Here is a 27,902-nt window from a genome sequence, read left to right on the forward strand (position 1 = left end):
GAACGGTTCTCAACCTATGGGCCACGACCCCTTTGGAGGGTCAAACAATCCTTTCACAGAAGTTACCTAAAACAATCAGAAAACACAGATATTTACATTATGATTCGTAATGGTAGCAAAATTACAATTATGAAGTAACAATGAAAGTTAATTTTATAGTTGTGTGTTGTAGGAGGTTGCTTGTTTGTTTTCGGCTGCTCAACCTCAAAGTAATCATACAGAGACCTTATTATTTGCAATACTGTTTGGCCAATAGTTTAAGCGTAGTTTTGGCTAACTCATATTTTAAGTTAATCCATTTCCATTAATCTGTGTACTGCCACGAGGCTGTGACTTACCAGGTATAGTTTTGTCATTTGTCTCTGGTGGGGCTACATGGCTTCTTCCTGACTCCGCCTTCTTTCTTCCAGCCTTCAATATAGTTTTCCCCACCTAGCAACATGAGGAACTGTATCAAAGGGTCTCAGCATTAGAATGGCAGGAAACCACTGCTCTAGAAGATAGAATAACCAAAGAAATGGAAATCCTTTAAGGTCTGTTGCAGCCTTGCCTACACCTTCAGCACCGTGATAAACATGCCAGGCTTTGGAAAATAGAAGATAGCAAATCTGAGTAATTTCAGGCCTTTTCCTTATGATTTCTGGAGAAAATGATGTCTTTCAGCCACAGAGAAGTTAAATCAGTGCCCCTGGGGAGAAAGGCCAGTAGGAAGAATCAAGATATGAGGTCAGTTTGAATGAAACCCAGCATAATGTTGAACGGAGCAAAACGGTTTGCCCTGGGTCTGTAGATAAAGATAAGGAGCCCATTCATGTAAAATTATAAAGCAGGCAGACAGCTGTAAGATGTTGGTGGATGCACACACGTAAATGAGCTATAAAAACATTCCCAACAATAAAAAGACTAACTTCAGGGTGATGGTTGCCTCCGAGGAGGAAAAGCAAGTGGTCAGAAAGCACTGTGGCACAAGGTAAAGTTTGATGAAGCCGGGTGATGGGCACACCATTCCTCCTTTCATTCTTTATGCCTACCCGAGGGCTTGAAATACTTAGTATTAAAAAGAATATATAAACCTCTGAGTAAAAGTTTTTACAGGATTTCTACATCCAGATTTCTTTATCAGTTTCTAACTAAAAGGAAAATAAATTATTTTGCACTTACTTTTGTGTTTATTTTATTGAAACTGAAGTCAGTGAAAATGACTAATCTAGAGATTTCCCCTCCAAAGAACCCAGAACCTTTGTTGGAGACAGTGCTAAAAAGTCATGCAACAGTTTCTGTCCCAGATTCTAACTTTTCCTACCAGTGATGCTGACCAGTGTGCATCCATCCACAGCTAAGTTCTGTGACCTAAGGGGTTGTGCATCAATTACGTATTGAGTTAGAATTTCCTGCATTTAAGGAGAAGCTATATAAATATTAATAAACAGAAATAAAAAATAGTTTGGTGTCAAAATAGTGATGGGGACAATTTATTTTTAAAACATTATTTTATTATGTAATGTGTACAGATGTTTTGTCTGCAATTGCATGCCAGATGCCCGTGGAAGCCAGAAGAGGGTGTCAGGTCTTCTGTGACTGGAGTTATGGACGGTTGTGAGCTACCATGTGGGTGCTGGGATTCAAACCCCAGTCCTCTGGAGGGGCAGCCAGTGCTCTTAAATACTGAGCCATCTCTCTATCCCAGGAGAAACTTCTTTATGTTTTAGTTTTTAGTTTCAATTTGAGATGAGGTCCAAGCTTGTCTCGGACTCATTATATAGGCCAGAATGGGCTCACACTTGTGGTCATCCCCCATCTCAGTCTCCCGAGTACTGAAGACATGCACCATCAAGCCTGGCCCTTACAAATTCTTTAAAAAATTAAAAGCATTTCCAGAATCTTTTGTTCTGTAGACAAGTTGCTAAGATATGTTTGAAACTACTTCTATGAAAAATCAATTCTCAATTTTTTATGCAAGTACAATTTTGTCCATTTTGACTGAACATAAATACTGATATCGTAGAAACCCAAGATCTCTTTCCTTAATGTTCATAATTAAATGTCTTTTGTGTGTTAGCGTATCCTCACCACGTACTGAAGATTTGTATATGTGTAGTTTCTGCTTGTTTGATTTTTTTTTCTGTGTATATTTTCTGGGAATAAAGCTAACATAAGTAAACCACGAACTGGGTTGGGGTGAGTGTGGCCGTTCGGGGAATGCTTGCCTGGCATGCGTAAGGTTCAACCCCAGCTCTACTGCCGCAACACAAATTATAAATAGAACGAAGAAAATATTCTTCTAGAAACCAAATCCTCCGAGACACTTAAATAAGTGCTTGACAGCATTTTGAGAGGGGACTCCGTAACAGAAAGTGATAAGCGGTTGTTTCCCACGTGTCATTGCAGTGAAGCCCCTACAGCTCATGAAATATTTTTTTTTTCTTCGGGTTTTGCCATTTTGAATCCGGTTGTCACACACGCCTTTGAGGCAAATCACGTGTGACAGACAAGCTGAGTGCAAATTCCCCTTGAAATAGTGCAGAAATTGAGGGTTTAAATTTGCATTGCTACCTTTTAAACTCTTCGTAAAAAAAAAAAAAAAATCAGGCATCGTTTCCATATGTCCATTGTTCTAAACCAGGCCTCCCAGCCCTCAGGAATGCGAACGCATTCCTTTCTGCATTTTTTTGGGTTCAGCCTCACTTAGGTTCGTGCTCCTAACACGGCTCACTTTTCATTTCAACAGCATCCACGTGTTACTTCTCCTCGGGAATTTTTTATCGGAACTGTCTCCTTGGGGTGTGGTCTGGTTGCTGTCAAGTGTGCCTGTATTCCCCACGGAGCATTACGCAGGGAATAGATTTCATTAGCTAGTCATGCTGGTCATATCGTAAAATACTCCCTTGTGAAATCCATCGGAATTGTGCTTTAGTGACTAATTTTTCACAGAATAAGCCAATGTGTTAATTTGAATAGAACGTTTGGCTGTTGACCCTACGGCTTAAGTGCCCAGATTATTACATTGACAATGTTGTTATTTCTATGACTCTGAGGTTGATAAGGTCGCTGTTGCCTTTCTTGTTCCCTCCGCAGGAAACACCATGCTGTTGAGGGTGTTACCTGCTGTGTATGAAATGCAGCCTCGACCCATCAACAGACACCTGGCAGAACTCCTGGCCTTGATGTCTCAATTGGAGCAGACAGAACAGTACCATCTACTCCGGCTTTTGCACGCAGCAGCAAAGAAGAGAGACGTGGAGGTAGAAAGTGCATTGCGTCTGCTTGATATACACTGTGTATGCTCCGCACTGTGTGATGGCCCACACAGCCAGAGAGACTTCTGGATAATCTGAGCAGGATTAACGTGCTTAGGGTTTCCTTGCACATACATATATATGCAAAAGCATCTGTCTGTTTTTAATACGTTTGTACAAGAGGTGTGTGTGGTGGTAGTGGGGGGGGTGATGTTGGTTCACACCACCATGAAGATTATCATCCGTCCTAGGGACTCAGAAAAGCCAGGGGCACAGTTCTAATTTGTATTTTAAAAATGCTTGAAACTGGAGGGCAGATGGTCTAGGCTGACAAATACCAATACTCTAGCACAAGAGATCACATAGGATGTGTGAATTCTCTCTTCCCTCCCCTCTTCCTTTTGTTTAAGTCCTCAACAGGGTGACTGGTGCATGTCCGTAGCAAAAGGGAAATCTCCTTCACCCAGTCTACCCATTCAAATGTTATTCTCGCCCAAAAATATATTCACAGACCCCCTGAAATGTTTACCAAGCATCTGGGCACCTTGCGATCCAATCAAATGGATGCAAAATCACAGTTACATGGATAAAAAGCAACCAGCAGGAATCTACAGCCATTGCGGGGCAACTTCCGTGCAATCTCATCTGTGCACACGGTTCTCAGAATCTGTATTCTCACAAGCAGGGCCAAGAGAAAGTTTTGCACATGAGTTGACTCATGAGTAAATGTGCCCAGCATGGGAGCCAAAGGTCACTCTCTGGATAGCAAATCAGCTGTCATTCTTTATAGCCAAGTAGCATACTGAAGTTTAGGATGCTTGTAATTAGCAAACCACAGTGGTTTCAGTGCTGAAAGGAATTTAGAGGCAATGTGATAGAAAATAAATAAACAGCAACAACAACAAAAAAAAAACTTGCATGGAACTTGGTCTCAGAGACCAAATAATAAGAATGAAATAATATCCCTCTCTCTTTCCATTTCTCAAAGAGAAATCAGCTGCTGTGAGAGGAAGGAGTTGATGGAGAGGGTTATGGATTCTGCCTTGGGAGAAGATGGTACAGTGAAGTCCTCTCATGGGAGTAGCATCCAGGCTGGAGCCTTAAAAATACATGTGCTGTGGGGAACAGAGGGACAATGAATAGGGCTCTAGGAAAAGAAGCAGGGTTACCAGTTACTAAACACTAAGTATAGTCTTCATGTGATGCCCCAGGACAGAGACCAGGAAGCCGGCCCTTTCCTCAATTGTACACTCGTGGATCTCTGTTCATTAGATCAGGTACGGACAGTAGGCTGTTACCACAGGGATCACAAACTAAAGAACAAGGTCAGAGGCTTGGCAGAGGACTGAGAGCTGTCTGATGCCTGTGTGTGGCTTTGCTTCTGTCCTTGGGATAATACTAACAACAGTATGCTATGACTATAAATAACTTATTATTATTGTTATAACTTATTGGTTATTATTATTGCTAGTTTCTCTCTTCTAGTTTACTCTAAACTCTTTAAAGACCATAGGGCATGTTGACCTATTCACAATTAGTCCCTGACTTCATGCTGGGCAGTAGTAGGGGTTTAATAGGAACTGAAGAGATTGCTCAGCAGGGAAAGCGTTTGTTGAATAAGCGTGAGGACCTGAGTTCAATCCCCAGCTTCTATAGGAAAAGCCAGGTATAGCAGCACATGCTTGCAATGCCTGCACTGGGAAAGCAGAGACCAAAAAGCCCTCTTTCTCAGAATCAATCCCTTACCCCCAGTTCCTGCTCCCTCTCTCCTCTAAAGCACCCTGAGAGAGGAGAGCCATCCTGCTCTGATACCACCGTGCTTAGCGTTGGTCAGAACCACCAGAGGATCTGGCTTAGCACCTGGTATACACTAGTGCTTTCATGGCTATTTCTACACAGAGGAGTTAAAGCAAATTCCTACGTTTGCAAACAGCTTCATCATTCAAATGGTCCTTTTCACGTAGAGTGTCTCACTTGCTCCTATAAATTACTCTATAATGTGTTAATTTTCCTCCATCTTACTTTGATCCAAACAGATGCTCTGGGGAGTTAACTTGCTTGAGATCACCCACCTACTGGAGCACAAGAAAGGTCCAGGGTTTTGAAGCCAGGCTGTCTGAGTTGTACCTCCTTCTTCTCTTGGCCTGAGCGGCTTCCCCTGGAGGAGGGTGCAGAGGAGGATGGTTTCCTCACTGCTGGACAGAGTGGACAAAGGGTGCTAAGAGTGGATGAGCTCATTCACACACCAACAGCCACTGGCTGGGTGGTTTGCAGATGCTCCCTTATTTCATCCCACACAGGGGGATTTTTATAGTTTATAGACGGAAAAGCAAAATTTTGATCATTCACCATGATGTGGAGCAGCTTGGTAAGGTGACTTTTTACATGAGCTTCATCCCGATCAGCCCCTCCAGCCTTCATTGGCACAAGCTTCAACCTCCCGCTCTAACTCACGGTCAAACTGCCCTCCCTGAAGTCACCAAACACAGACACTCACATGGTCCCAAAGCTTCACTGATAAAGCCAAGCTGTAACTTAAGTCTAATATGCTTCCATCTATGAAATGTTTTGATACTAAATATATAGAGAAAATAAAAAGAAAATTGAGTCTAGAGGCCTATGACTCCTGGGGCAGATGGAGTTCCAAAGGATTCAGCAGAATATGTGGCAAGGGATAGAAGTGAATTCATTGAGGAAAAAAAGCTCTAGATGAGGCCACAGGTTCTGAGTGTGGACCCTAGAATGAAGAGTCCTCGGCCTGGGAGGCACCTAGAGTGACTGAGTGGCCTTCATTGTCCTCAGATTTTAACCGCTAGACGAGGTTGTGAGAGGGAAGTGCCCAGCCCAGCTGCTCCCACTTCCTGCTCATCACATGAAAGCGGCCCCTCTACCTGCCGCTTCATTATTTTCTATGGTTCCCTTAGAAACGACACTGCCGTAGACAGGGACAAACAGAATGCCCACTTCACCTCCTCTCATATGTCCGCTCCTTAGACAGTGTCCAGGAGCCATGATCATGGAGAGAGGGTTTTCAGAGATGCCTAGAAAGAACCAGCAACCAGAAATGCAGACTGCATTTCAATTCCAACTCAGTTCTGATCCATTTGCTTCCAGGCGAAATAAGCAGGTGAACAAGGAAAGATGCGATTTTGCAATTCAAGCTTGTCATGTGTTACCTGGAGGTCATCATGGTTTGGGTCCAAGATGTCCCCCATATGCACCTATGCTGGAACTCTTGTTTCCCGACTGGTGGCACAGTTTCAGAATGTGGCAGATATCGACCGCTAAGGACAGACTTTTGGGGGCTCCATCTGCTTCAAAATTTTCCATGATGTGAGAACCCCCAACAGGAGTCTAGCCCCCTCAAGCCATGCTTTCCACACCATGATGTTCTGAAAGCCTTGAAACCACGAGCTAAAACATATCCTTCTGGAGGGTAGGTGAAAAAAAAAAAACATATCCTTCCTGGCTCAAGCTGCTTCTTTTGGTTTTCTTGTTGAAGAAGAGTAGCTAAAACAACGATTATTAGCGATATCCCTAATGAGTGCAGTCACCTGTGATGTTTCCTGGGTTTCTGTTTGATTGACTGCTTGGGCTTGCTGGGGCTTGTCCTGTTTGCTGAATGCTGAGGTTCTGATCACCTACACTTTGTGACCAGTGAGAACATGATTCTCAGGTCTGGTCAGCAGAGGCCCATGAAAAACTGTTCCTCAGACCACGATATAGCTCAGGGATAAAGTGTTTCCCTTGTTAACGTTTCCCTCCCTATAAAAGCAGCCCCTTTGGAGACTCTCATTCAAGTCCATATAGAGGCAGACAATTTCTCTACACAAAGCTAATAGTCTATGAGGTCTTCAGCATCCACACATCTGTAGGCTCTAAGATACAGATGGATGGCTAGGCACATCTCTCCCTCATCGTTGACATCGGGCACTGTTCTTAACAGGACACTATTCTTCTCAGAGAGAAAAGCAGTTCCTGGCTGGTGACTCATGGTCAGCGTCCCCAGGGGAACGTCAGGATCCATTTATAGGAAAAGTCTGTGTGGTCAGTTTCCCAAGTTGCCTTTATAAGAATAAAGTCGGTGTTTTCCTGGCTGCCGTGGGACATCCAGCAGTCTAGCTAGCAAACAGAACATAATTTATTAATGTGTATGCATACATGTTATTAGCCCCAGGCATGGGCTTCTGGCCCCAGGCATGCGGAGATGAGTGACAGAGAGTGTCAAGTAGAACTCTCCCTCCTCAGTGTTCAGGCCCAGAGGAGCTGCGTTTGCGGTCTGGTCCTGAAAGGAGAGTCATTTCCTGGGTTTCACACAACAGAGGAGAACATTCCTCTCCTCCTGCCAAATCTTACAGCACCTAACACATCATCGGCCAGGCCAGTCGCCAGGCCCACAATGCTCAGGGGTCACTTTGCATAAATACTTGCAGTCATTTACAAAACATGAGAAGACGGGGCGGTGGGATATATATATAGTCTATCCAGGGGCAGTCTGCACAGCAGAACCTGTTTTCCAGAATCTCGGTGTGCAGGAAATAAGTAATAAACAAAAAGAATGACAAGCATTTCTGTGGGTTCATGGAAATTAATGAAGTCTTGATGCTAATTAAGTTAACTAAAATAGAAATATTGCCCAGGGATGAATTTAAGTGGTAGCACACACATACACACACACAGACACACTCCCTTCTATTTCACACACAGGTCCTGAAACGTCATTTACTACCAACCAAACAGGGTCTAATTTTCCCATGATCGTGTGCTTAAGATGCCTTGGCTTTGGAGATTTGGGAGAGGTAGCTATAGAATTTCACCTCTGCAATGGGGCCGACATTATGAACTGCTACACAGGACACAAAGAGAAGAACCAAAGAACCCCCGAGGCTGAGATTCTACCCTGGCTGTTTTCCTTTGCAGAGTTCTGTCCAAGCCCCCGCCCCAAATTGCACTCTATTTTAACCCCAACCCCCACTAAGCACAGCCCAAGGAACGAGGGCCTGGGAATTTTTCTGGATACCTTCGGCCTGCCCCCGATGTTTCTTCGGGAAGGGCTCATGACAGCACAAGTTTCTCCAAGAGTATAAGGGACTATGGCCCTGCTGAGTCCTTTGCTGGCTTATCTTGCCAGAAAATCATAATTTGGGAATGGATAAAGAGAAATGGGGTTATTTACAGTTTGGGCCAGAAAAAAATAAAAAAAGAGAAAAAATTCTTACTTTTCTCCACCTTTCCTGTTGTCGTCAACAATTTATAGGGGGCAAAGTGGAACAAAAGCCAGAAAGTGCACGTAAGTGGATTTAGCTGTGAGACAAGGCGTCAGAACTGTGAGGAATTTTCCTGAGGGGGGATAGCCTCATGGAAACAGGGCTTCAAGCTATTCGTATTATTAACATATTTTTCTGGAGAAATTCTAATTTTTAAGGGTCCTTGTGACACTGTTAAGTGACCTCATATTCCTGAGAAGTGGCTTAAATAAGCCGGAGATAGCCACAGGCAGAACAAAGCAAGGGCAGGAAGAGAAGAGAGCGGGGTGAGGTCATCTCTCCCTGCTTTTTCTGCACAGGCCACAGACTGCTGGTGGAAATCAAGCCTCGCAGGTTGTTACGAGGCTCGAGGCTCGTTTATCAGGAAGGAGGGTTACAAAGTGCCGCTGCATATTCGGATGTACGATGTGCAGGATCCTCTTGGTGTCCGAGTCCCGGGTCTCTGTGTCTCCTGTACGCTCAGCAGACATAGGACTCGTTAATAGACATGAAGTCAACTCAACAGGGCGGCAGTGGAGACGTGGGCCCTGCATGTGGAAAACAAAATTCCTCCTGCCAGGGCATCCCTTTTTTTTTTTTTCAGTGTGTGGGACAAACTTCGAAATATCTTTCTTTTCTATCATCATCATAATAAACAGTGAAATACTCAGCTTTTGTTTCATGTTTAAAGTCGTCATGGCTGTTTACAGTACTCAAGATGCCTCTACTTTCTGGGTCTTCTATGGAGTCATCTGCCCCCCAATGGAGTTGAAAATTCATTTGCCTGGTGCCTGCCTGCTTTTCTCTCTCTCTCTCTTCTCTCTCTCTCTCTCTCTCTCTCTCTCTCTCTTCTTTTCTCCTTCTGTCCTTCCCCCATTTCTTTCTTTTCCTTTTTCCTTGTCTTCATGGAAAAACAGACAGATACAGCATAGCCATGTGAGGCTTGGGCTAGTGGCTGGGATTTCTACTAAAGCTAAAATTTGGCCTGTGAAGAACCTTGTGTCACAGAGACTTCTTGCTCCAGGAGCAGGACCTCAAGAGCAAGGGCTAGAAAATGGAATTTCTTCAAGGGCCAGGAAATGTGTGAGCATTTTCTGTTTCCATATGCCTCAGGTCAGGTACGTTGCCCTGACCCAAGCAGCTGGCTGACATTTTTGCTGGATATGCCAGGGACCTCTCAGGGCGTGTCGTGAAGCACCTGCAGTCCTTCCCCAATGCACAAATGTACAGGCAGCATTTCTAGAACTGCAGGTGTGTGACTTGCCAGAAGCTAGCCATGCTCTCCTCCCAAAGTACGTAAATGACTATGAAGTTTCAATCTCTATGTAGGATGATTTTAGTTATCTCAAGACTACTTTGGTTTGTCCCTTTTCAAATTCTATATATGCATCCCCTCCTATATCTGTGTGTAGTAGTGACTTTATTTCACAGAAAGTCACACTTTCTAATGAAAAGTTTTGAATTCTTGTCTTCATAAAGCAATGGGAATGCAGGGGAAATCATTTTTCTTTAATGATTATACCTTATGATGACATTCTCTGGTAGAACTGGAGATTGGGAACAGTGAGGAGCCTTCCTGCTTCTTTGTCTCCACTATGAAGCATTTCTAAGTGGGATTCTCCTAAACCAGAGGCTTTAGTAAAAATCAACAAAGGCCTCTTCCTCACTGGCCATCTTTCTGCTGCAGCTCCGGAGGTTGGGGAAGAGGGATGCAGTATTCCCATGACACAGCAAAGCTTGGCTTGGGCATCAGAGACATGAGAACTTTGTGGAGTTCACTTTCCATAGCAGAGTGTGACTTCAAAGAAAAGCAGACTCAAGAGTAGGTGGTTTTATTGTCAATTTTAGATTCCAAAGTCTGGAGATTTGCCACGAGATTAATAATCCCAGGATGTGTTGTCTCTCCGGTTTAATATTTAAAATTTTGCCGTCCTTATGCCTATAATCCCAGCTCTCAGGAAGCTGAGGCAGGAGGAATGTTTTAAGATGACTACAGACTATGTTACTTATAAGACTGTTAACACAAAATTTTCTTTTGAAAGTGATTCTGCGTAAACTAACTCTTCTCTTTGTCTTTTCTTTCTCCTTTCTTCCTCTCCTCTCCCCTTGCAGGTGGTTCAGAAATGTGTTCCTTTCCTCATCAGGCATTTGAAGAATTCAACCCACAATGACTTCATCCTAAACATCCTCATAGAAATAGCAGGCTATGAACCACTGGCTTTGAGCAGTTTTCTACCAATGCTGAAAGAGATTGGGGAGAGATTTCCCTACCTCGCTGGACAAATAGCAAGGATCTTTGGCGCAGTTGGACATGTGGATGAAGTAAGTTTGGCCTCTCTCTCTCTCTCTCTCTCTCTCTCTCTCTCTCCCCCCCTCTACTTCATTCCTTCCTTCCCTCCTTCCCATCTCCCTGAGTTATTTAGAAACATCAAAACAACTCTGAGGTTGTCCACGACTTCTTTGAGCTTCCATTTCTCTTTTGAAACTTTTTGTGTCACCAGAATTGAGAATTTCATTGCTAGTGTGTCCCTTAAGGTAGAAGAAGAATTAAAATGGAAGACTATTTTTTGTTTTTTTTTAGCATATTCAAGACCACCGTGTAATGCAACAGCCCTTAGCAGGGCTCCATCACATTATCTATTGCAGCTGTGCTTAGCCCAGGAGACTGAGAGCAGAGTTAGGTCTCCGAGACAACCTGAGAGCCCATAGCTATCATCAAAGAGCACTCTGAGCACTCTGGGTGATGCCGTTTGGGAGAGATAAATAAATGTTTGTGGATGTTTAAAAGTTCTAGTGTAAATATTTGCACAAGGGAGTCTGGCAAGCACAGCGGGACACCATCAGGGGTTGTGGGCATTACACCAAAAAAGTACAACTAACAGTTCAGATCTCAAAGGCCAGGCATGTGAGGGCACATAGACATTGTGTGTCTCTGCTGATTTTACATGGGGATGCAGAATTCCCATTTAGTTATTAAAATAAAAGGCAATATATGATGGAGAAGGTTTCCATTTAGCCAACTTACATACAACTATCAACTAAATAAACATAAAATTGCCCAATATTTTTAAAGAATCTCATAGTTCATCTAAATTTGGTGCCTTAGTTCGGTATAAGATCAAGCTAAAAGTCGGAGAGGACCTAGAGAGATGGCTTAGTTACTAAGAACACAGGCTATTCTTCCAGAAGACCCGGGTTAGATTCCCAGCACCCACATGACTGCTCAGAAACATTCATAACTCCAGGTCCAGGGGATTCTGACACCTTCTTCTGACTGAATCTGCTGCCCTTGTACTTCATTGCAAGTACTAAAAATTATTAAAGAATATTGCCATTCCAAAGCCCTTCATTAGCTTTAAAGTGGGAATTTTAACAGTCTAAAGTTCATGTGTCTTAGCGCTGGATTTGAGTGAATTTGTTCTTCCCCATCAAGAAAAGCTTGTAGCGCGACACAGTCAGAGGCTAGAGCCAAGCAGCTGGGTTTATCGGCCTGTGCAGTTCTATCCAGGCTCTCTGGAGTGAAACAAGGCATTTCACTGAGGCCCATGGAGAGTCAGCATGAGGGCTGACGTCCAGTCCAGCATCCTGGTCACCTGTAAGAGTACAATCCACAGAGAGAAGCAAAGGCTTTGCTCTAAATCCCTCTACTGCTCTGTGTGGAGCCTCAGGACATGGGAAACTGGTGGGATGTGGGACTAAATGAGGCGTGGGATGACGGTGGGTTTTCTCTATAAGGCAGCCATGTGACCTCTGTAAGCCCTGGTCCTTTGAGCCTCTCCTTTATCCTATATTTGATCTTATTTTAAAATTAACTTAATTAGAGTTTTTCTCCTTGACACCCAAGCAAACATCCCAGTGGTGTTCGGAGGTTCAGCATTATCAGGAATTCAAAAGATTATAGAAACACAAAAATTTTCAGACCAAGTTCTGGATCTTGTTCCAAACTTTGAGATGTACAAACTAGAGCTGAGTGGAGGAAGCCCCCTGTTAACTGAGTCCCAGCAATAAGAGTACAATCCACAGGGAGAAGCAAAAGCTTCTCCTGAGAGTATATGTCGTCATCAGCCTGAGACGGCCAACGTGTAGAGTCAAGTGTTATTCATCGGCCCATGTCTCCGCGTCCGTGTCTGCATGAAGCCAGGCATAAGCTCTGTAGATGACTGCCGGGAAGCAGACCAGATGTGATTGTCTGTGAACTCAGGGCCCATCTGGGTAGGCAAACTGTTTCAGCAGCTTGGTAGCAGCATCCCAATTTTGCCATCTGCATTGACCAGCATGGGAAAGCTGTATGCGCACAACAAAACACAAAATCCCACAAAGCCTGTTTCCTCTACCCCGCAAAGTTAACTCAGACATCGTTTTTGTCTAGATTGAAAAAGGAGTCATGCTAAATTGCTGTGTTATGCTTGGGTCGTCCTGGGATGCCATGTAATGACTGGTAGGCAATTTCCAAGCACGAACTTGCACCTGAAGCACAATTACTGCCCTGAGAGTTCAAATGGAAGAGATAAAAGGGAGGAGAAACATGCTTCTGGGTCAGCCCTGTTCCATTCAGTAAAGGTCCTATCAGTTCTCTATCGTATGGGGATTTACCCTTCTCTTTGGGGATGCTCACTTGAAGTAAACACACGCGCAAGAAATAGTAATTTAATAGGCTCATCCTAACCATAGTGTGTGTGTGTGTGTGTGTGTGTGTGTGTGTGTGTTCTTTCTCAATGAGGAGATTGAAATGCTGTGCCCCCTAACACCACACATAACTTCCTAATGACTTCTCGGGGTCCAACCCCTTGGTGAGTTTCAGTAGCAACAGCAAAATGGCACCGTTAGCAGCATTATTGCCCTGCCCTTGTGGAGAAGGCCAGGGAGGCCTTTTTCCCACTCTAATGCGTCTCTCGTGGCGCTATCTGCTTTATTCCCAAAGAGACTGTGGCCCTGCTTCTCTTCTCTAGGCTCACCCACTATTATAGGAAACTATGAGAATATTTGTCTGGGCTCAGCCCTCCTCTGCCTCCGCCCCTATTTTTCTCCTGTCTCCTGACTTTCCGCCTACTTGGAATTTTAATTCTTCCCTGAACACATCTTGCTTCAGCGTGCATCATGATCTTTACACCCCGTTTTGACCGGATAGTGGTTCCCCCTTCTCCTCCTTACCTTGCCTACCCTAGAGCAAATGCTGTCTTTGGTGTGAATTCTTGCGCGCTTCCTTGAGAGAGTGAGTCACCGGGAGTCTGTACTCCCATAGCGCTTGGGCTGTTCCTCACACCGACTAGCTGTGCCAGGTCGGCTTCTCCTCCCTCATCTGAAATTTCAGAGACTCTGAGTCGCCTCCTGATGAAACACTCTGATCAAAAGGAGCTGGGGGAGGAAAGGGGTTAGGTTCTACTCTTCCGGGTCACAACTCATCATTAAGGGAAGCCAGGGCAGGAACTCCAGGTAGAAACTTACAATCAGGAATCAAGGAACAGTGCTACTTTCCGGATGGCTTTCTGACTTACAAGCCCTTGCTCGGCTAGTTTCTTATATAGCTAAGTCCAGCTCTCTAGGTTTGGTACTACCCACAGTGGGCTGGGCCCTCCTCATTAGTTAATAATCAAGACAATCCACACCTGATAGGGACAATTACTCAATGGAGCACTTTAATAGAAGATTCTAGGCTAATTAGGACACCACCTGAATTCACTTGTGGCCAAAAAAAAAAAAAGAATGAACACTCAGGAGTACTATTAATAAATAACTTGAATGCTGGATTCTTATTTGACAATTTTGTTTGATCACACCACCCTCGAATTCTTCTTAGGGACATAGTTATAACAAGAGAGGAAAATAATCAAATCACACTGGATCATACATACACACACGCACACACATATGCAAACATGTCAAAAAGTAATGAGAGGGTTGGGGGTAATAGCACAATGTTTACCATACACGTGATGCACATGGCCCTAGGTTCAATCTCTTGTAATATAGTGATTGAAAAAATAAATGAATCAATTAAAGACAGAGGAGGATAAGATATGGAGAAGTAGAAAACTTTAGAACCTATACAATTTATCTCTGGTATCCAACAAGTGAAAAATGACAAAGAGAAAACCAACATCCAGACAGCATGTGATGAGGACATGACCACCTATGATACCGAAGGACCCTGCTTCCCTGATAGGGGACCTAAATAAAAGATAATTCTGAATGGATCATGAAAATGAGTGGCCAAGAGCCCCAGACTGAAGAGTCTCAGAAGTACAGCTTCAGTAGGGTCCATCTCTGTAGACAGTGGGATGGCCACCAGCAAAGAGATGTCAGCCTTTGCTGACTGGCCTTGTTGTCTGCTCCTTGTTCATCAAGTTTGTAAACAAACTGGGCCTAAGAATGACATTAGGGAAGACAGCAACCATATAAATGGCTGGCTTTGTCCTAGGTTCTGCAGTGCTGAATGGATGTGTAGATGTGGGTCAAGTCAAAATATGGGTGAAGAGAATTAGAACCAACCCACCCCAGAGACACCTGCAGGCATCATTAAAGATGTAGGGCAGAGCCAATTACCGTCCCTTTTTTGAACAAACAACCACTCTGTGCAATGCCTGCTGTATATTGGTATATATAATGATTGACACCTTTCCTGGGGAAAATAAGGGTAACAGAAATTTAAGGGCATATTTCATGAGTTTTGTCTTTAGTTCTTAGGACACTGCAATCATGCTGCTTTCCATAAATGGCAAGGTGGTTCCAGGCCCCCACCTGCAAAAACCACTCAGCAGGCTCACAGCAACTTATATCTTTAAACTCTTATTATTACTAAGATGTGAAGGGGCTAAATTGAATTCAAAGTGGGGTGGAGTTCTTGTGCATGGAGGATAAAAACTGAATGTTGTGCTGCTTTCAAAGGCTTTTGTTTCTTTGTTTGTTTTCATTTCTTTCCTCATTGGAGTCTTGTCCATGCAAAAGATCTCACAGCACATTTTTTAGGGTATCAAGGTCACCACAGTTCTCTTTCCTAACTAGTAAACATGGAAAGGACTCCTCCAGAAACCACTTTTTTTTTTTTTTTGAGAAACCAGCTTGAATCTATGGGTTCTCTCCACCTATCTAAGTCTTAGATCAATAGACTAAAGGTGTTTTCTTTACCAGACACATCCTCAGTAAAGCCTGGTCTCCTTGGAACGCGGACTGAACATGTGGCACGTGCTCTGAGCCCCTTGCAGACCTAGGAAGCAGCTGCCCCATGTATAAAAACAAAAATGACGTGATCTCACAGTCAGAGAAAGGATGCTACGACCACTTGTTTTTCCTGAGCTGTCCACCACCAGGCTGCACCTGCAAAGAGTCAAGCGGCATGCCCCAGAGTGCAGTCCCTGCCATTATGGGTGTTAGGTCCTGTGCCATCTGTCCTGTTTTCCTAACTGGCTTGAATATGCTGGCCAAGCAATAGGATATGTTTATTACATCCTCTCTGGGCTTAGAGTCATGGACATTCTTCAAATCGAGATATGATACCCATTTTGTCCCGGTTGCATTTCTGTGACATCCGGTGGCCCTACAGAGTTTCAGGAAGGAGAGGAAAATGATGACAAAGGCAGTTGCGAGCCAGGTTAGTGTTCTCATCCGGGCTGCTGTAAAGCATCCTGCAGAGCAGAGGTGGCCATCAGAGGACACCTTCAATATGCAAATCAAGACCGAAGAATCTGAGGGGTGGGGTTTTCAACTAGAGGAAGGAGCTGCAGCCAGGAACCTCAGCTTTCCCAGGAATCATGAATTTAATTAAAAGAAGTAGGCTGTTTAAATTTAGAATTTAATTGTTGGTTGGTGCCAGCTGCGTGCTATCCAATTTTACAAAACTATCATCAGTTGAAGAATATATTTTTATTCTAAAATGAAAATAACTTTTCTTTCCTCCTTCCTTCCTTTTCATTTTTCCTGGGGATTTAACCTAACTCCATGCTTGTTAGGTGTTAAGTCAGGGTACTCTAGAGAAACATGACTGATAGAAAAATATATATGTGTTCTACAAATATATGTGTGTGCATATATATATTATATACATAAATACTTTATATGTTATATATGCACACATATATATGTTCTACAAATATATGCATGTGTTATATACACTATGCATAATTATATATACATATACATATGTGTACACACACACATATATATAATGGTCCACCTATTCCCACAATGGCTGTCTCCTGATAGATCATCCAAGAATCTAGTAGTTGTTCAATCCACAAGGCTGGACATCTCAGCGGGTCTTCAGTATATGCTGGGATTCCAGAGAAGTAGGCTGTAATGTTAGTGAAGACATGGACTTAGCCAATGAGAGTTAGGGCAAGCAGGCAGAGAGCCAGCGCTCCCACCTACTGTGGTCTTCATACAGACTGCCACCAGAAGGTGTGGCTCACATTTAAGGAGCATTTTTCTACCACAGAAGATTCAGGTTCAGGGTGGGTCTTCCCACTTCGAACAAGTCAGTCAAGAAAAATCCCTCTTAGGTGTGTCTAGCCACTTGGGTTTAGTTAATTCCTGATATAGTCAAGTTGACAACCAAGAATAACCACCACCCTAGGTAAACATTCATAACCCTAGTCTCTGAACATGACTATTATATCTATATTATGAAAAGAACTCATGGTATTGATAATACGAAGTAAACTTGTAGCAGTGTGTAAAAATATTTGTACATATATATGCGTATTATATATTAAACTTTAAAAATAAAAATGGTGCTATTTCTTACTCCCCATTCTGAGGTGTGCAGACAGAACTGCTGACTATGAACACCAGCCCTGTGCAGGTGATGGAAACCCAGAAAGAAGAGACACAAAGTCCTTGCCCTAGGCCAGTTCATAGGAAATAGGGCGAGAGAGGCATAGACAGAAATCTGGAATTTAATTTGGTAATTTCTGTTTTGAAGTTTGAACTGGACAAGGAAAGACAGAGTAACCCTACATGGGAGCTTGGGGAGTTTGTAAGAAGACAAGGTTATGGAGGAAGGGGAAGAAAACGTGCACTGGGAAGCATGGTATGTACAAAAGCACTGGCTGCTGAAAGACCCGGAATGTTCTGGAACCCTGAAGAGTTTCCCTGGCCTGGGGGGATGGGATACATAATGGTCAGGAGGGAGACAGTTGGGCCGGGGCAGTGGATGGAAGCCAGCTTGTGACAACCCCCCATTAATCAGCAGACCCGTCCTGTGTCCTCTCTCCACTCTGCCCAGGTGGTTTGGAACAATATATTACCTCTGCCCAGAGTATAAACAAGTAAGCCTACATTCCTCCCAGCTCCCAAGGAACTGGAGAGTCAGGGAAAGGGCAAACCGTCCCCACAAACAGTTACAAATGTGTCTAGAAAGAAATGATTTCTGAAGTGACAGTGCCACAGGGTCTGTTTCAGTGTAACTAACCAATGCCCTTTTAAAGGTTGTCCTCTTGGACAGCATTAAAATGCATAGGAACCCGGGGTGGAGAGGCCAAGTGTTGCTTACAAAGGACTTTATGAACACTATCACACTCTTGCTCTGAAGAAAGCACTGAGCAGTACGAAGTTAAAGTAGATTCTGCCTAGTGCTTTGAGAGGGCGTGGCTTTCTTGATTCCCTTAGGAAGTTTATCTTAGGGGGCAAAAACAGTGATGAGTTGGCCCTTCCCGGATAATGTTTTTACAATTCCTTAGTCTGCCTTCCTGCCTGTATAATGGAAGACGGTGTTCTTAATTAACCACCTCAGGGAATATAAATGAGATTTCCCCAGTGCTGGAGTTTTCATTTTGATTTTTAAAATAGCATTTGGTAAATCATATTTCAAGCAAGATCTGGAAGCATTCATAAACCTCCAAGCAGCTTTTTTACATGCAGAATGTGCTGTGTGGTAAAAAAGTGTTATTAGATTTGTACTCTCAAAATATATGAGGGCACTTGAAAGTAGAAAGAGTCTGGTGGAAATCTGCGGCGATGCTGTTCTGAACTGGCGTTTACATATCATCCTTCCTTATTTCTCAAAAAAATTCAGCCTGAATTCATTCCGTGGTGTGTTGAGAAACTGGTACTGGTTCACCAGATTCCAACAAAAGCCCCGTAAGGAAAGACATACCTGGCAGTTGGCTGTCACATGAAATGTTCTCGTGCTATCTAAATCATGATATGGTCCAGGATGATTGAGCATACATAGATAAGATACAAGAAGTCACAGGGAAGATATAAGAAATCAGGCAGAAAGTCACATTTCTTCACATTAGTTTATTTCTTGTTAAGGAACAGACAAATGGGAGCTGGAGAGACGGCTCAGAGGTTAAGAGCACTGGCTGCTCCTCCAGAGGTCCTGAGTTCAATTCTCAGCTCTCACTAAGTGACCCACAGCCGTCGATAATGAAATCTGACGCCCTCTTCCGGCCTGCAAGCATACATGCAGGCAGAACACTGTATGTGTAATAAATAAATAAATCTTTTTTAAAAAAAGAAATAGATAAATAATGGAGCAATTACTTTTATACTTTTTATTTATTTTATTTTTTTATTTTTATTTTTTGGGTTTTTCGAGACAGGGTTTCTCTGTGGTTTTGGAGCCTGTCCTGGAACTAGCTCTTGTAGACCAGGCTAGTCTCGAACTCACAGAGATCCGCCTGCCTCTGCCTCCCGAGTGCTGGGATTAAAGGCGTGCGCCACCACTGCCCGGCTACTTTTACATTTTTTGAGATGAATGGAAAGTCAGTATTTCCCAGTAATTGGAAGTGGAATGGGGAAAGTTCCCCAGGTTGAAAGCTGTGTGGATCCCACAGGTTAAACTGTTAACAGTTCATTCACACCAGGGAAGGGAGTAATTCTCTGTGTCCCATCACTGCAAAGTCTGTGCACTGTGACCAACCTGAAGGGTTTTGAATTATCCTGGAGACAAATCTGGGTGTGTCTGGGTGGTATTGTCTAGATAAGTGTAGGGAGGGAAGACCCGCCCTAAAGGTGATGCGTCTATTTCCAGAGACTGGGTCCTCAGGATGAATAAAGAGAGAAAGCTGACTGAGTGCAGATGTTAGTCACTCTCTGCTTCCTGACTGTGGACACAAAGTGAGCAGCTGCCTCCTGTTCTTACCTCCACAGCTTTCCTGCCCTTTGGGGACGTGTTCCCCGGAAAACAAGCTTATCTTTGCCGGACACCTTTTAACAACAAAAAAAGCAAAAAGATACCCCATAAAACTGACTTGGTAAATCTCCAGAGCAAGCTATCCTCCTGCATCTCTCTATTCCCAGAATTCCTTCTACTGCTTCTGTGTCCGAGGGCAAGCTTCCTTCACTGGAAGGCAGGGCTCTGTGCTGCTATCCCATTCAGCCTCCCTTTCTCATCCAAAACACCTCCCAGCCCTTTTTGTTCTATGCCGACTACTTTTCTCAGCTAGTTGCCTGAGCACTGTGATAGACGATCACAGGCTGGTTAATTTACAATTAACAGAAACTATTGACTCATGGGTTTAGAAGCTGGGAAGCCCAAGAGGCAAGGGCGCTGCATATAACAAGTAATTCCTTAGCACAACAGTCTAAAGAGGAACGACAAACAGAGGGTCAAAGAGACAAACGGATGTCAAACGATTCCTTTCCCAGATAATGGCATCACCGTTCCATGGATGGGAGCAGAACCTAACCTTACAGCCTTATCCCCTCCGACAGATCTCATGCCTTCAAACTTTAAAATCTATTAAAATGGCAATTGCATTTCAACACGCTTTTAGGAGATAAACATTCAAAGCATCTCCTCTCCCTCATGACTGGGAAACACAGATTATACAAGCAGGGGCAGAGGGATGATGGGGGAAGCAGCGACAGTACAGATGTTTCCTGAAGGCGATAGTTTGCCTCCTCTATCTTAGGAAGTGAGAAGGAGCACAGAGAGGAGGTGCACGGTGTTTAGTGTCCCACACAGTAAACACATTGGGGACCACGGGTACAGGGGTGACTCTGTTCATCCTAGGAGAAGTGATGGGATTAAACACTGCATCCATTCAAGATCTTGCTGCAATGGAACATAGCTTTATCCCCCTGCCAAAAGTTTAACATAAAGGTGATATATAGAAGGTGGTCGTACACAGAAAGCGGGCAGGAAAGCAGTTGTTTGCTTTGGAAGAGAGCTCTTTAAACCTTTTCCTCATGGGGTATTGGAGCTACCTTCACGGCTCCATCCTATTGCCGCAGTTTGCTCTCATCTCTCCATCCATCCATTCATACCCTGCTTAATTCAGTTAGGGCATCTCACCATGAAACACAGTTGATACGAAGGGGGAAACGAAACAAAATTCATAAACTAAAGCAGACATACTTACATGGATGATGGGCAAGATGCCAGGGTTACAAATGGCGGCAGGGGTGGGGGGGGATTTGGCTTTTCCATCTCATTCTTGTCTGAAAGCAATAAAAGAGTACTCACCAACTCTTCTAGCTTATACCTGGAAAGTTACATCCCAACTATTACTGGTAGAATAGCCTGGCTATTTGTTTTGAAATAAGTACAAAGAAAAATAGGTCCCTCGTGTCTCATTATTTAATGGGAACAGTGCATCCTGTGATGAGCTAATTGTGGAAGGTTTTGTTGTAACTGACACAGTTTAACTGAGTTACATTTTTACCTCGCAGTTGCTTGCTTTCCTTGATAAACAAAACCCATGTATTTCTTTGACTTAAGAAAACTTTGAAGTAGGAGCACGTTTTTCCTTCTCTTCTTTCTTCCTCCTCTCTCTCTCTCTCTCTCTCTCTCTCTCTCGTTCTCCTCTCCATCCTTTCTTCCTTCTTTACTCTCTTCCTTCTTTTTTTCTTTTGGATCTACAACAGCATCTTGCCCCCACATGGTTCCCATGATTACTTAGTTTCTCTCACTCTTGTTTTGCACCCTCATTTGCCCAGCAGATCCTTGAAAGCTTAAAATTGGCCTGCATCTTTGAGTCCACCAGAAGCGTTTCGGTGCCGTGTCCCCAATGGTCTTTCAGAATGTGTTTCATTAAAGCAAAAGCAATAGTGGACCCATTGTTCAGGATAATCAATGAGAGGTCATTTACATGAGGGGACCCTGTGCTGTGGGAGAAGAAACGCTGGCCTGGTTGAACCCATTCTGGGTCTCACAAAAGGTCTACCTTTCAGAGGCTACATTCCCAAGCCCCCAGTTTTTAGAGAGCAAATCTCAACTATAGAACGCTTAAATCTTTTATCAATCAAAACATTGTGTTTGAAGCTCAAATTAGATGACCTTCTCTAAGGTTTAAGATCTGTAATCATTTGGAAGAGTCAAAGGAATGAAAAGATATTTGTGAACAGACTCCCACCCAACAAGTAGGAGGAGGGTTTTTTTCTTTAAACAGAAACATGGCCATATTGAGTTCTAGTTGAGGAAAAATAACAAATTGGAAAGAGTTACTTGGTGACAGACTATATCCTTGTTTCCCTTTAAAATTCAATCAAAACAAAGACTTAATTTACACAATTACATTATTCTTTGAAATCTCACAGGCATGTAGTCAAGCTGCCTTTCATTTTAAACCCCAAATCATTTTTGTTCAAACAACTTTTTGAGAAAGACTTCCTAAGTCCCAGGCTTAAATACATCTAGCCATAATTGCTTCAAAAATGACCTGGTTGATTTTTTTTTCCTGCAAGGGTGGAATTCAGCTTAGTATTCTATGCCAAATGCACAGAGTTGAACGTGGTCCAATTAGCCTTCATTTTTGCCTTGTGTCAAAATTTGAGGTTCATACAAAACAAAGGATGCATCTGTTCTCATCAGCTATTTTTTAACTTTTGTTCCTGAAATTTGTGTTCAAAATTGTTTTGCCCAGACAGCATTTTATGCTAGGCATGATTTATTACTCTTTATGTGCTCCAGAAATCATGTTTCTACCATCATGCAAAACCTGACTCACAAGTAGTAAACATAGAAATGTCTTTCTTTTACATTGGCTGTGTGACTTTAGAAACTGTTAAAATGTTTATAATTTCTAATGTAATTTTATTTATCAGTGAGTAGAAAACAATTTTTGATTACCCCAAGGAAATATATAAGGGAATCCAGTCCTCAAAGTCATTTTTTTTCATGGCCTAGTACAACATGTCTCTCATCTGTGTGCGTGTGTGTGTGTGTGTGTGTGTGTGTGTGTGTTTGACTTCCTGTTTACTGTATCACTGAAGTATATTGCTAACTGCTCTCTAATGTCCCAAAGTGCAAAAGGGCTGTGATAGACCTTAGAGAGGAAACCCAAATGTTAGATAAAAATCATTCTGGCATAGGTTACACAGCTGTTGACAATGAGTTCAATTTTAAAAATCAGTTACCACTGTCTTAAATAAGATGTTTTTACAACAAACATATAACAGTAATATGTCTTGTTTTTAGACGAAATACCACAATACAATAACATAAGCTTATGTAGTATTCAGTTGATAGAAATTCCGTTAACCAGAAGCTTGTAGGTACCTAGCCCTCTGTTTCCCTAAAAGAAACACATTACTGCTCTCCAATTTATCACTTATGGTGACTTTGTAGAACAGAGCTCCCATGAGTGAGAAAGAATTCTGTATGGTATATACATAAACATCTGTGATACATATAATACATACATAGATGTGTTAGATATAGGCACATATATCTGGAGAGAAAGAGATCTATAACATGACACATCATATTGTACCTACAATGACTTCTGTTAAGCAAGAACCCACTGAGCTCACAAACCCCCATCCCAAGTTGAGGTGCTATTATTATTATTATTATTATTATTATTAAATTTATCTTTTTGAAACAATCTTTTCTCATTTTCTATACTTATCCCAGTTCTCACTCTCTCCCCCTCCTTCTGTGCCCCCACACAAAGCCCCCCATCCACTCCTCATAGAGGGTAAGTCTTCCCAAGGGGAGTCAACACATCACTTTGAGACAGGACCAAGGCCCTTCCCTCTATATCTAGGTTGAGCAAGATATCCCTCCAAAAGAAATGGGCTCCAAAATGCCAGTTCAAACACTAGGTATAAATCCTGGACCCACTGCCAGTGGCCCCACAGACTGCCCAAGTCACACAACTGTCACCCACATTCAGAGGACCTAGTTTGGTCCTATGCAGGTTCCCCCACTATCAGTCCAGAGTCAGTGAGCTCCCACTAGCTCAGGTTAGTTGTCTCTGTGGGGATCCCCATTATGGTCATGACCCCTTTGCTCATATAATCGTTCCTCCCTCCCTTGGACTGGTCTTCAGAAGCTCAACCCAATGCATAGCTGTGGATCTCTGCCTTTCTTTCCATCAGTTAATGGATGAAGGTTCTATGGTGACAATTAGGTATTCATCAATCTGATTACAGGGGAAGGCCAGTTCAGGCACCCTCTCCACTATTGCTTATGGTCTTAGCTAAGGTCATCCTTGTGGATTCCTGGGAATTTCCCTGGTGCCGTATTTCTTGCTAGCCCCATAATGACTCCCTCAATCAAGACAGCTTTTTCCTTGCTCTCCTTCTCTGTCCTTCCCCATTTTGACCATCCCGTTGCCTCATGTTCTCCTCTTCCCTCTTCTTCTCCTCCCCTTCCCCTTCCCCTTTCCCTTCTCCCCTTTCCCCCATACACACACTCCCAATTTTCTCAGGAGATCTTGTCTAGTTCCCCTTCCCAGGGGATTCATGTATGTCTGTCTCTCTTAGGGTTCTCCTTGTTACCTAGCTTCTCTGGGATCATGGACTGTAGGCTCATTATCCTTTGTTTTATGTCTGGTATCCACTTATGAGTGAATACATACCATATTTGTCTGTCTGGGTCTAGGTTGCCTCACTCGGGATGGTGTTTGATTTTTTTTTAATTTAATTTAATGTTTTTAGTTCCATCCATTTGAATGAAAATTTCAAGATGTCATTGTTTTTTTACCACTGAGTAGTACCAAGTTGAGGTGCTTTTAACAACTGATGGCTTTGAGGGAACAAGAGGACCAGTTTTCTTTAAGGATGAGGGGCGGTCCTGCTCTAGAGAGTGCCAGCCACTCCCCAAGGAGTATTTGCACAGCACAAATTATTCTCTGTAGGCTATTTTTTAAAAAGAAAGCATGATGCTGGGAGAAATCAGGGGTGGGAAGTAGATCTGGGACAATTTGAAGGTAGAAATGGGACATGGATATGGTCAAAATACATCATATGAATGTATGGAATTTTTGACGAATCAATAAATTATACACCTTTAAAAAAAATCACCGAGCTGAAGTAGAAGCACTTTGCTATTTCCCCACAGACTGTAGACTTAGATGATAGGTATGGTTTGTGCATTTGAGATATCTTCCAGGGGCTCATTTTCAGAGCTTGGTCCCGCTGGCAGCACTGTTTTGACACTGGTGGAGCCTTTAGGAGGTAGGAGCAAGGCAGGCTAGAGAAGGACAGCAGGGTAGGCCTTGGACACTTGTGCCTGATCCTGGGTCCAGCCTGTGCTCATTGTTTCCTGTCTGCAGCTGTGATTGGAGCAATCCTAGCTGCCTGTCTCTCGAACGAGCTCCATCACACTTTTCCTTCTGAACTAACACTTCAGAAACCAAGTCAAAATAAATCTTTCCTTGGCCCACACCTTTAATCCCAACACTTGGCAGGAGAGGTACACAGATCTCTATGAGTTTAACATCAGCCTGGTCTACATAGTGAGTTCCAGGCTAGCCAGGGATACAAAGTTAGACCCTGGCCAAAAAAAAAAAAAAAAAAAAAAAAAAAAGTAATTAAATAAATAACAAACCTTCCCTCCATTACATTGCTTCTATTTGGATAGTCCTAAAGTAACAAAATTATCAAGTGTCCTTATTTGCTCATGACCAGAGCTAGCTTTCCATGCTAAAACAAAGGACTTCAAGCAGTCAGTTTACAAGGAGAAAAAATTAATTATGCTTCTAGTTGGGAGGTTCTGTCCATCAATAGTTGTGTCTACTGCTTTGGGCCTGTGTTAAGGCAGAAAATCAGGCTGGTAGATGTTAGAAAAGCAAAGCTGCTTGTGTGTCATGAGCCAAGGAGAACAGAGAAAGATAAATGGACGACCAGAGATGCCTTTTTCGCTTAGCAGGTCCATGGCAGTGTCTAGGAAGTCCCACTTCCTAAGGATTCCACACTTCCACTGGTGCCGCTCTTGGGGGCCAAGTCTTTAGGACTGGGCCTTGGGGTAACAGTCAGCATCTTCTACAGCAAGGACATTTTAGTATTAAAAACCTGAAAAAATCTGGGGACAAACAGAAAACCCTGGGTTCTCAGAGCCAAAGAATTGGGATGGGAAGAGGGGCCAATACAAATTCTTCCAGCTCTACATCTGGAGTTAAATGCCTTAGCTTCTTAGGGATGCTATTACATGGCATCCTTAAGGACACTGTCATGTAATGGCATCCCTAAGAAGCTAAACACGGGGTCACCCTTGGGCCTCTAATCATTCCTAGGCAACATTTTGGATCACCTGGTAAAGTTTCATTGAGAAAGCATTGGCTACATTCTCCTTTACACTACAGTGTAATGGTCCTTGCTGGGGTCCCCTTAGTCTACAAGAAGCCTCAAAGAATTATCTGTGATTAAATAAATAATGACAGACAGCAGATACGCAGTGGATAAAATGATTATTCAAACAACCGAGTTGATTATTTTTATTACTCCTTTAGAAAATGGTACAAGTTATAAAAGAGGAAAAAAGGCAAATCCACGAATTTCTAAGTTTCAAATCCCCCAAATTTCAGGGATGCAGAGCCCTACATAGACTAGTAGCTTTCAACCATGGCCTCTTAGTAGAATAATCTGGAATGTTTTAAAAAGAACCCCACCAACTCCGATGAAATTGACTAGGAACTGGGAAGCGGGAGTCTTCTGGTCATTAGGTTTGTCCTAATGATATCTCAGACAATTCCATCATACAAGAGGGCAGTGTTGAGAATGGGTCTCTGGAAAGCTGTAGGTCCCATGAGGAAGGACCCTGTGATCCTCTGGCAATTCTTGCTGTGGACACAGGAGAGAAAGACAGCAGTGAGGAAGACTGTGCTGACTTGGCTTTCCTAGGCTCTTGAAACTGGAAACATCCGAACTCTGGAATCAGTCAGATTTTGATTTAGTAGCAGCTTTGCCCCACCTGTGACTCTGACCAGTGTAACCTCAGTCTTTATTGTCCTTTAGGTACTAATATCCTCATTCTGATAGCCCATTTATAAACGTATGTGAACTGCGGGTAACCGTGCCCATCGTCTGGCACATACTGGCATTATCCCAATGGCTCACTGGGTTAAAAATACGTTCTATCTGCTCCTTGCAGAAAATGTTGCCAATGACGAACTCTAATTCGTCAGTTCTCAGTGTGACCCATGGCTTCTTAGGTCCTTTCAAGGGACCTGTGATGGTAGACGTATTTTCACAGTAATACAGCGTTCCTAAGACATTGTCTATTGTGTCTACTGAGTTGACATCTGCACTCCTAGCACAAAGCAATAGTTTGCAAAACCTCTAGTGATTACCACAAATCAGGACGGTGGCACCAGATTGTATTGACAGTTAGGGGACCGGGGGAAGAGCCAGTTTTCACTTAACTAGGAATTTCTCAGTCTGACACCATCAACGCTTTGGGCTAGATGACCCTTAGCTGGGGGCTATCGTGTGTGTGTTACGTGATGTTTGACAGCATCTCTGGCCTTTTCCCACTGGATTCTGCCATTCCACCCTTCCGTCCCCTCAATTATGACAACCCAAAATGTCTCCAGACATTCTCCAAAGGTTCCCTGGTAGCAAACATTCCTCTACTGACTTTCGAGACCCCACCTCCCCATCCTCACAAGGACTCATTTAGCTTGATGGAATAGTAGATATAGCTGGTTTTATTATTACCTCCACCCCGAAGATTTTTCATTCTCAGTGTTAATTGGAAATGGGAATTGGCTCAGGATTTCGGATGCACATTTAAATACAGGAATATAGAGGCCAATTTAGGAAAGCACCTTGAGCCTTTGTCTTTCCAGATCATCTGAATAACTCTTTCGAGGAATGTTTTCTACTTAAGATAATGGCTTCTAAGGAGCCCGTGGTTATTGCATTTGAATGAGTTGGTAAACGTTATCTGGAGAGTGGAGGAATGAAGTGAGCTTTTGGCTTTCAGCAAAGCTACAGGTATTACCATAGTTCCCCTGGACGCCTATGAGAGACTGGCTCTAATGTCCCCACGTGTTGTGTTTGGGCCACAAAATGTCCCCCATTGCCTCTTGTGTTTGAATGCTTGGTCCTCGTAATGGCTGTTCTTGCTTATAAACTTGACCACATCTGAAATTAACTAAAGCGCAAATGACTGGGCACACCTGTGAGGGATTTATTTTTCTTAATTAAATCATTTGAAGTGCATAGACCCTCTTCTAATCCAGGTCTTCGGGGTGGGAAGACAAACGTTTAAATCTGGACCACACCTTCTGCTGGCAGTCTATGTAAA

General features: G+C 43.1%; 1 protein-coding gene across 2 annotated transcripts in view; it reads left to right on the forward strand.

Annotated features, from left to right (window-relative positions):
• Nucleotides 1-27,902, forward strand: part of Veph1 (ventricular zone expressed PH domain containing 1) — a 154,895-nt gene that overhangs the window by 39,371 nt on the left and 87,622 nt on the right. For both annotated transcript variants that reach the window (XM_041659260.1, XM_041659261.1), the window contains exons 4-5: nt 3,076-3,242; nt 10,595-10,804. In XM_041659260.1, the coding sequence (XP_041515194.1) occupies nt 3,076-3,242; nt 10,595-10,804 (377 nt within the window). The remainder of the gene's footprint in view (nt 1-3,075; nt 3,243-10,594; nt 10,805-27,902) is intronic.

Source organism: Microtus oregoni, unplaced genomic scaffold, assembly GCF_018167655.1.
Source record: "Microtus oregoni isolate MIOR12 unplaced genomic scaffold, Mior012 000010F_ref0000083, whole genome shotgun sequence".
NCBI lineage: Eukaryota > Metazoa > Chordata > Mammalia > Rodentia > Cricetidae > Microtus > Microtus oregoni.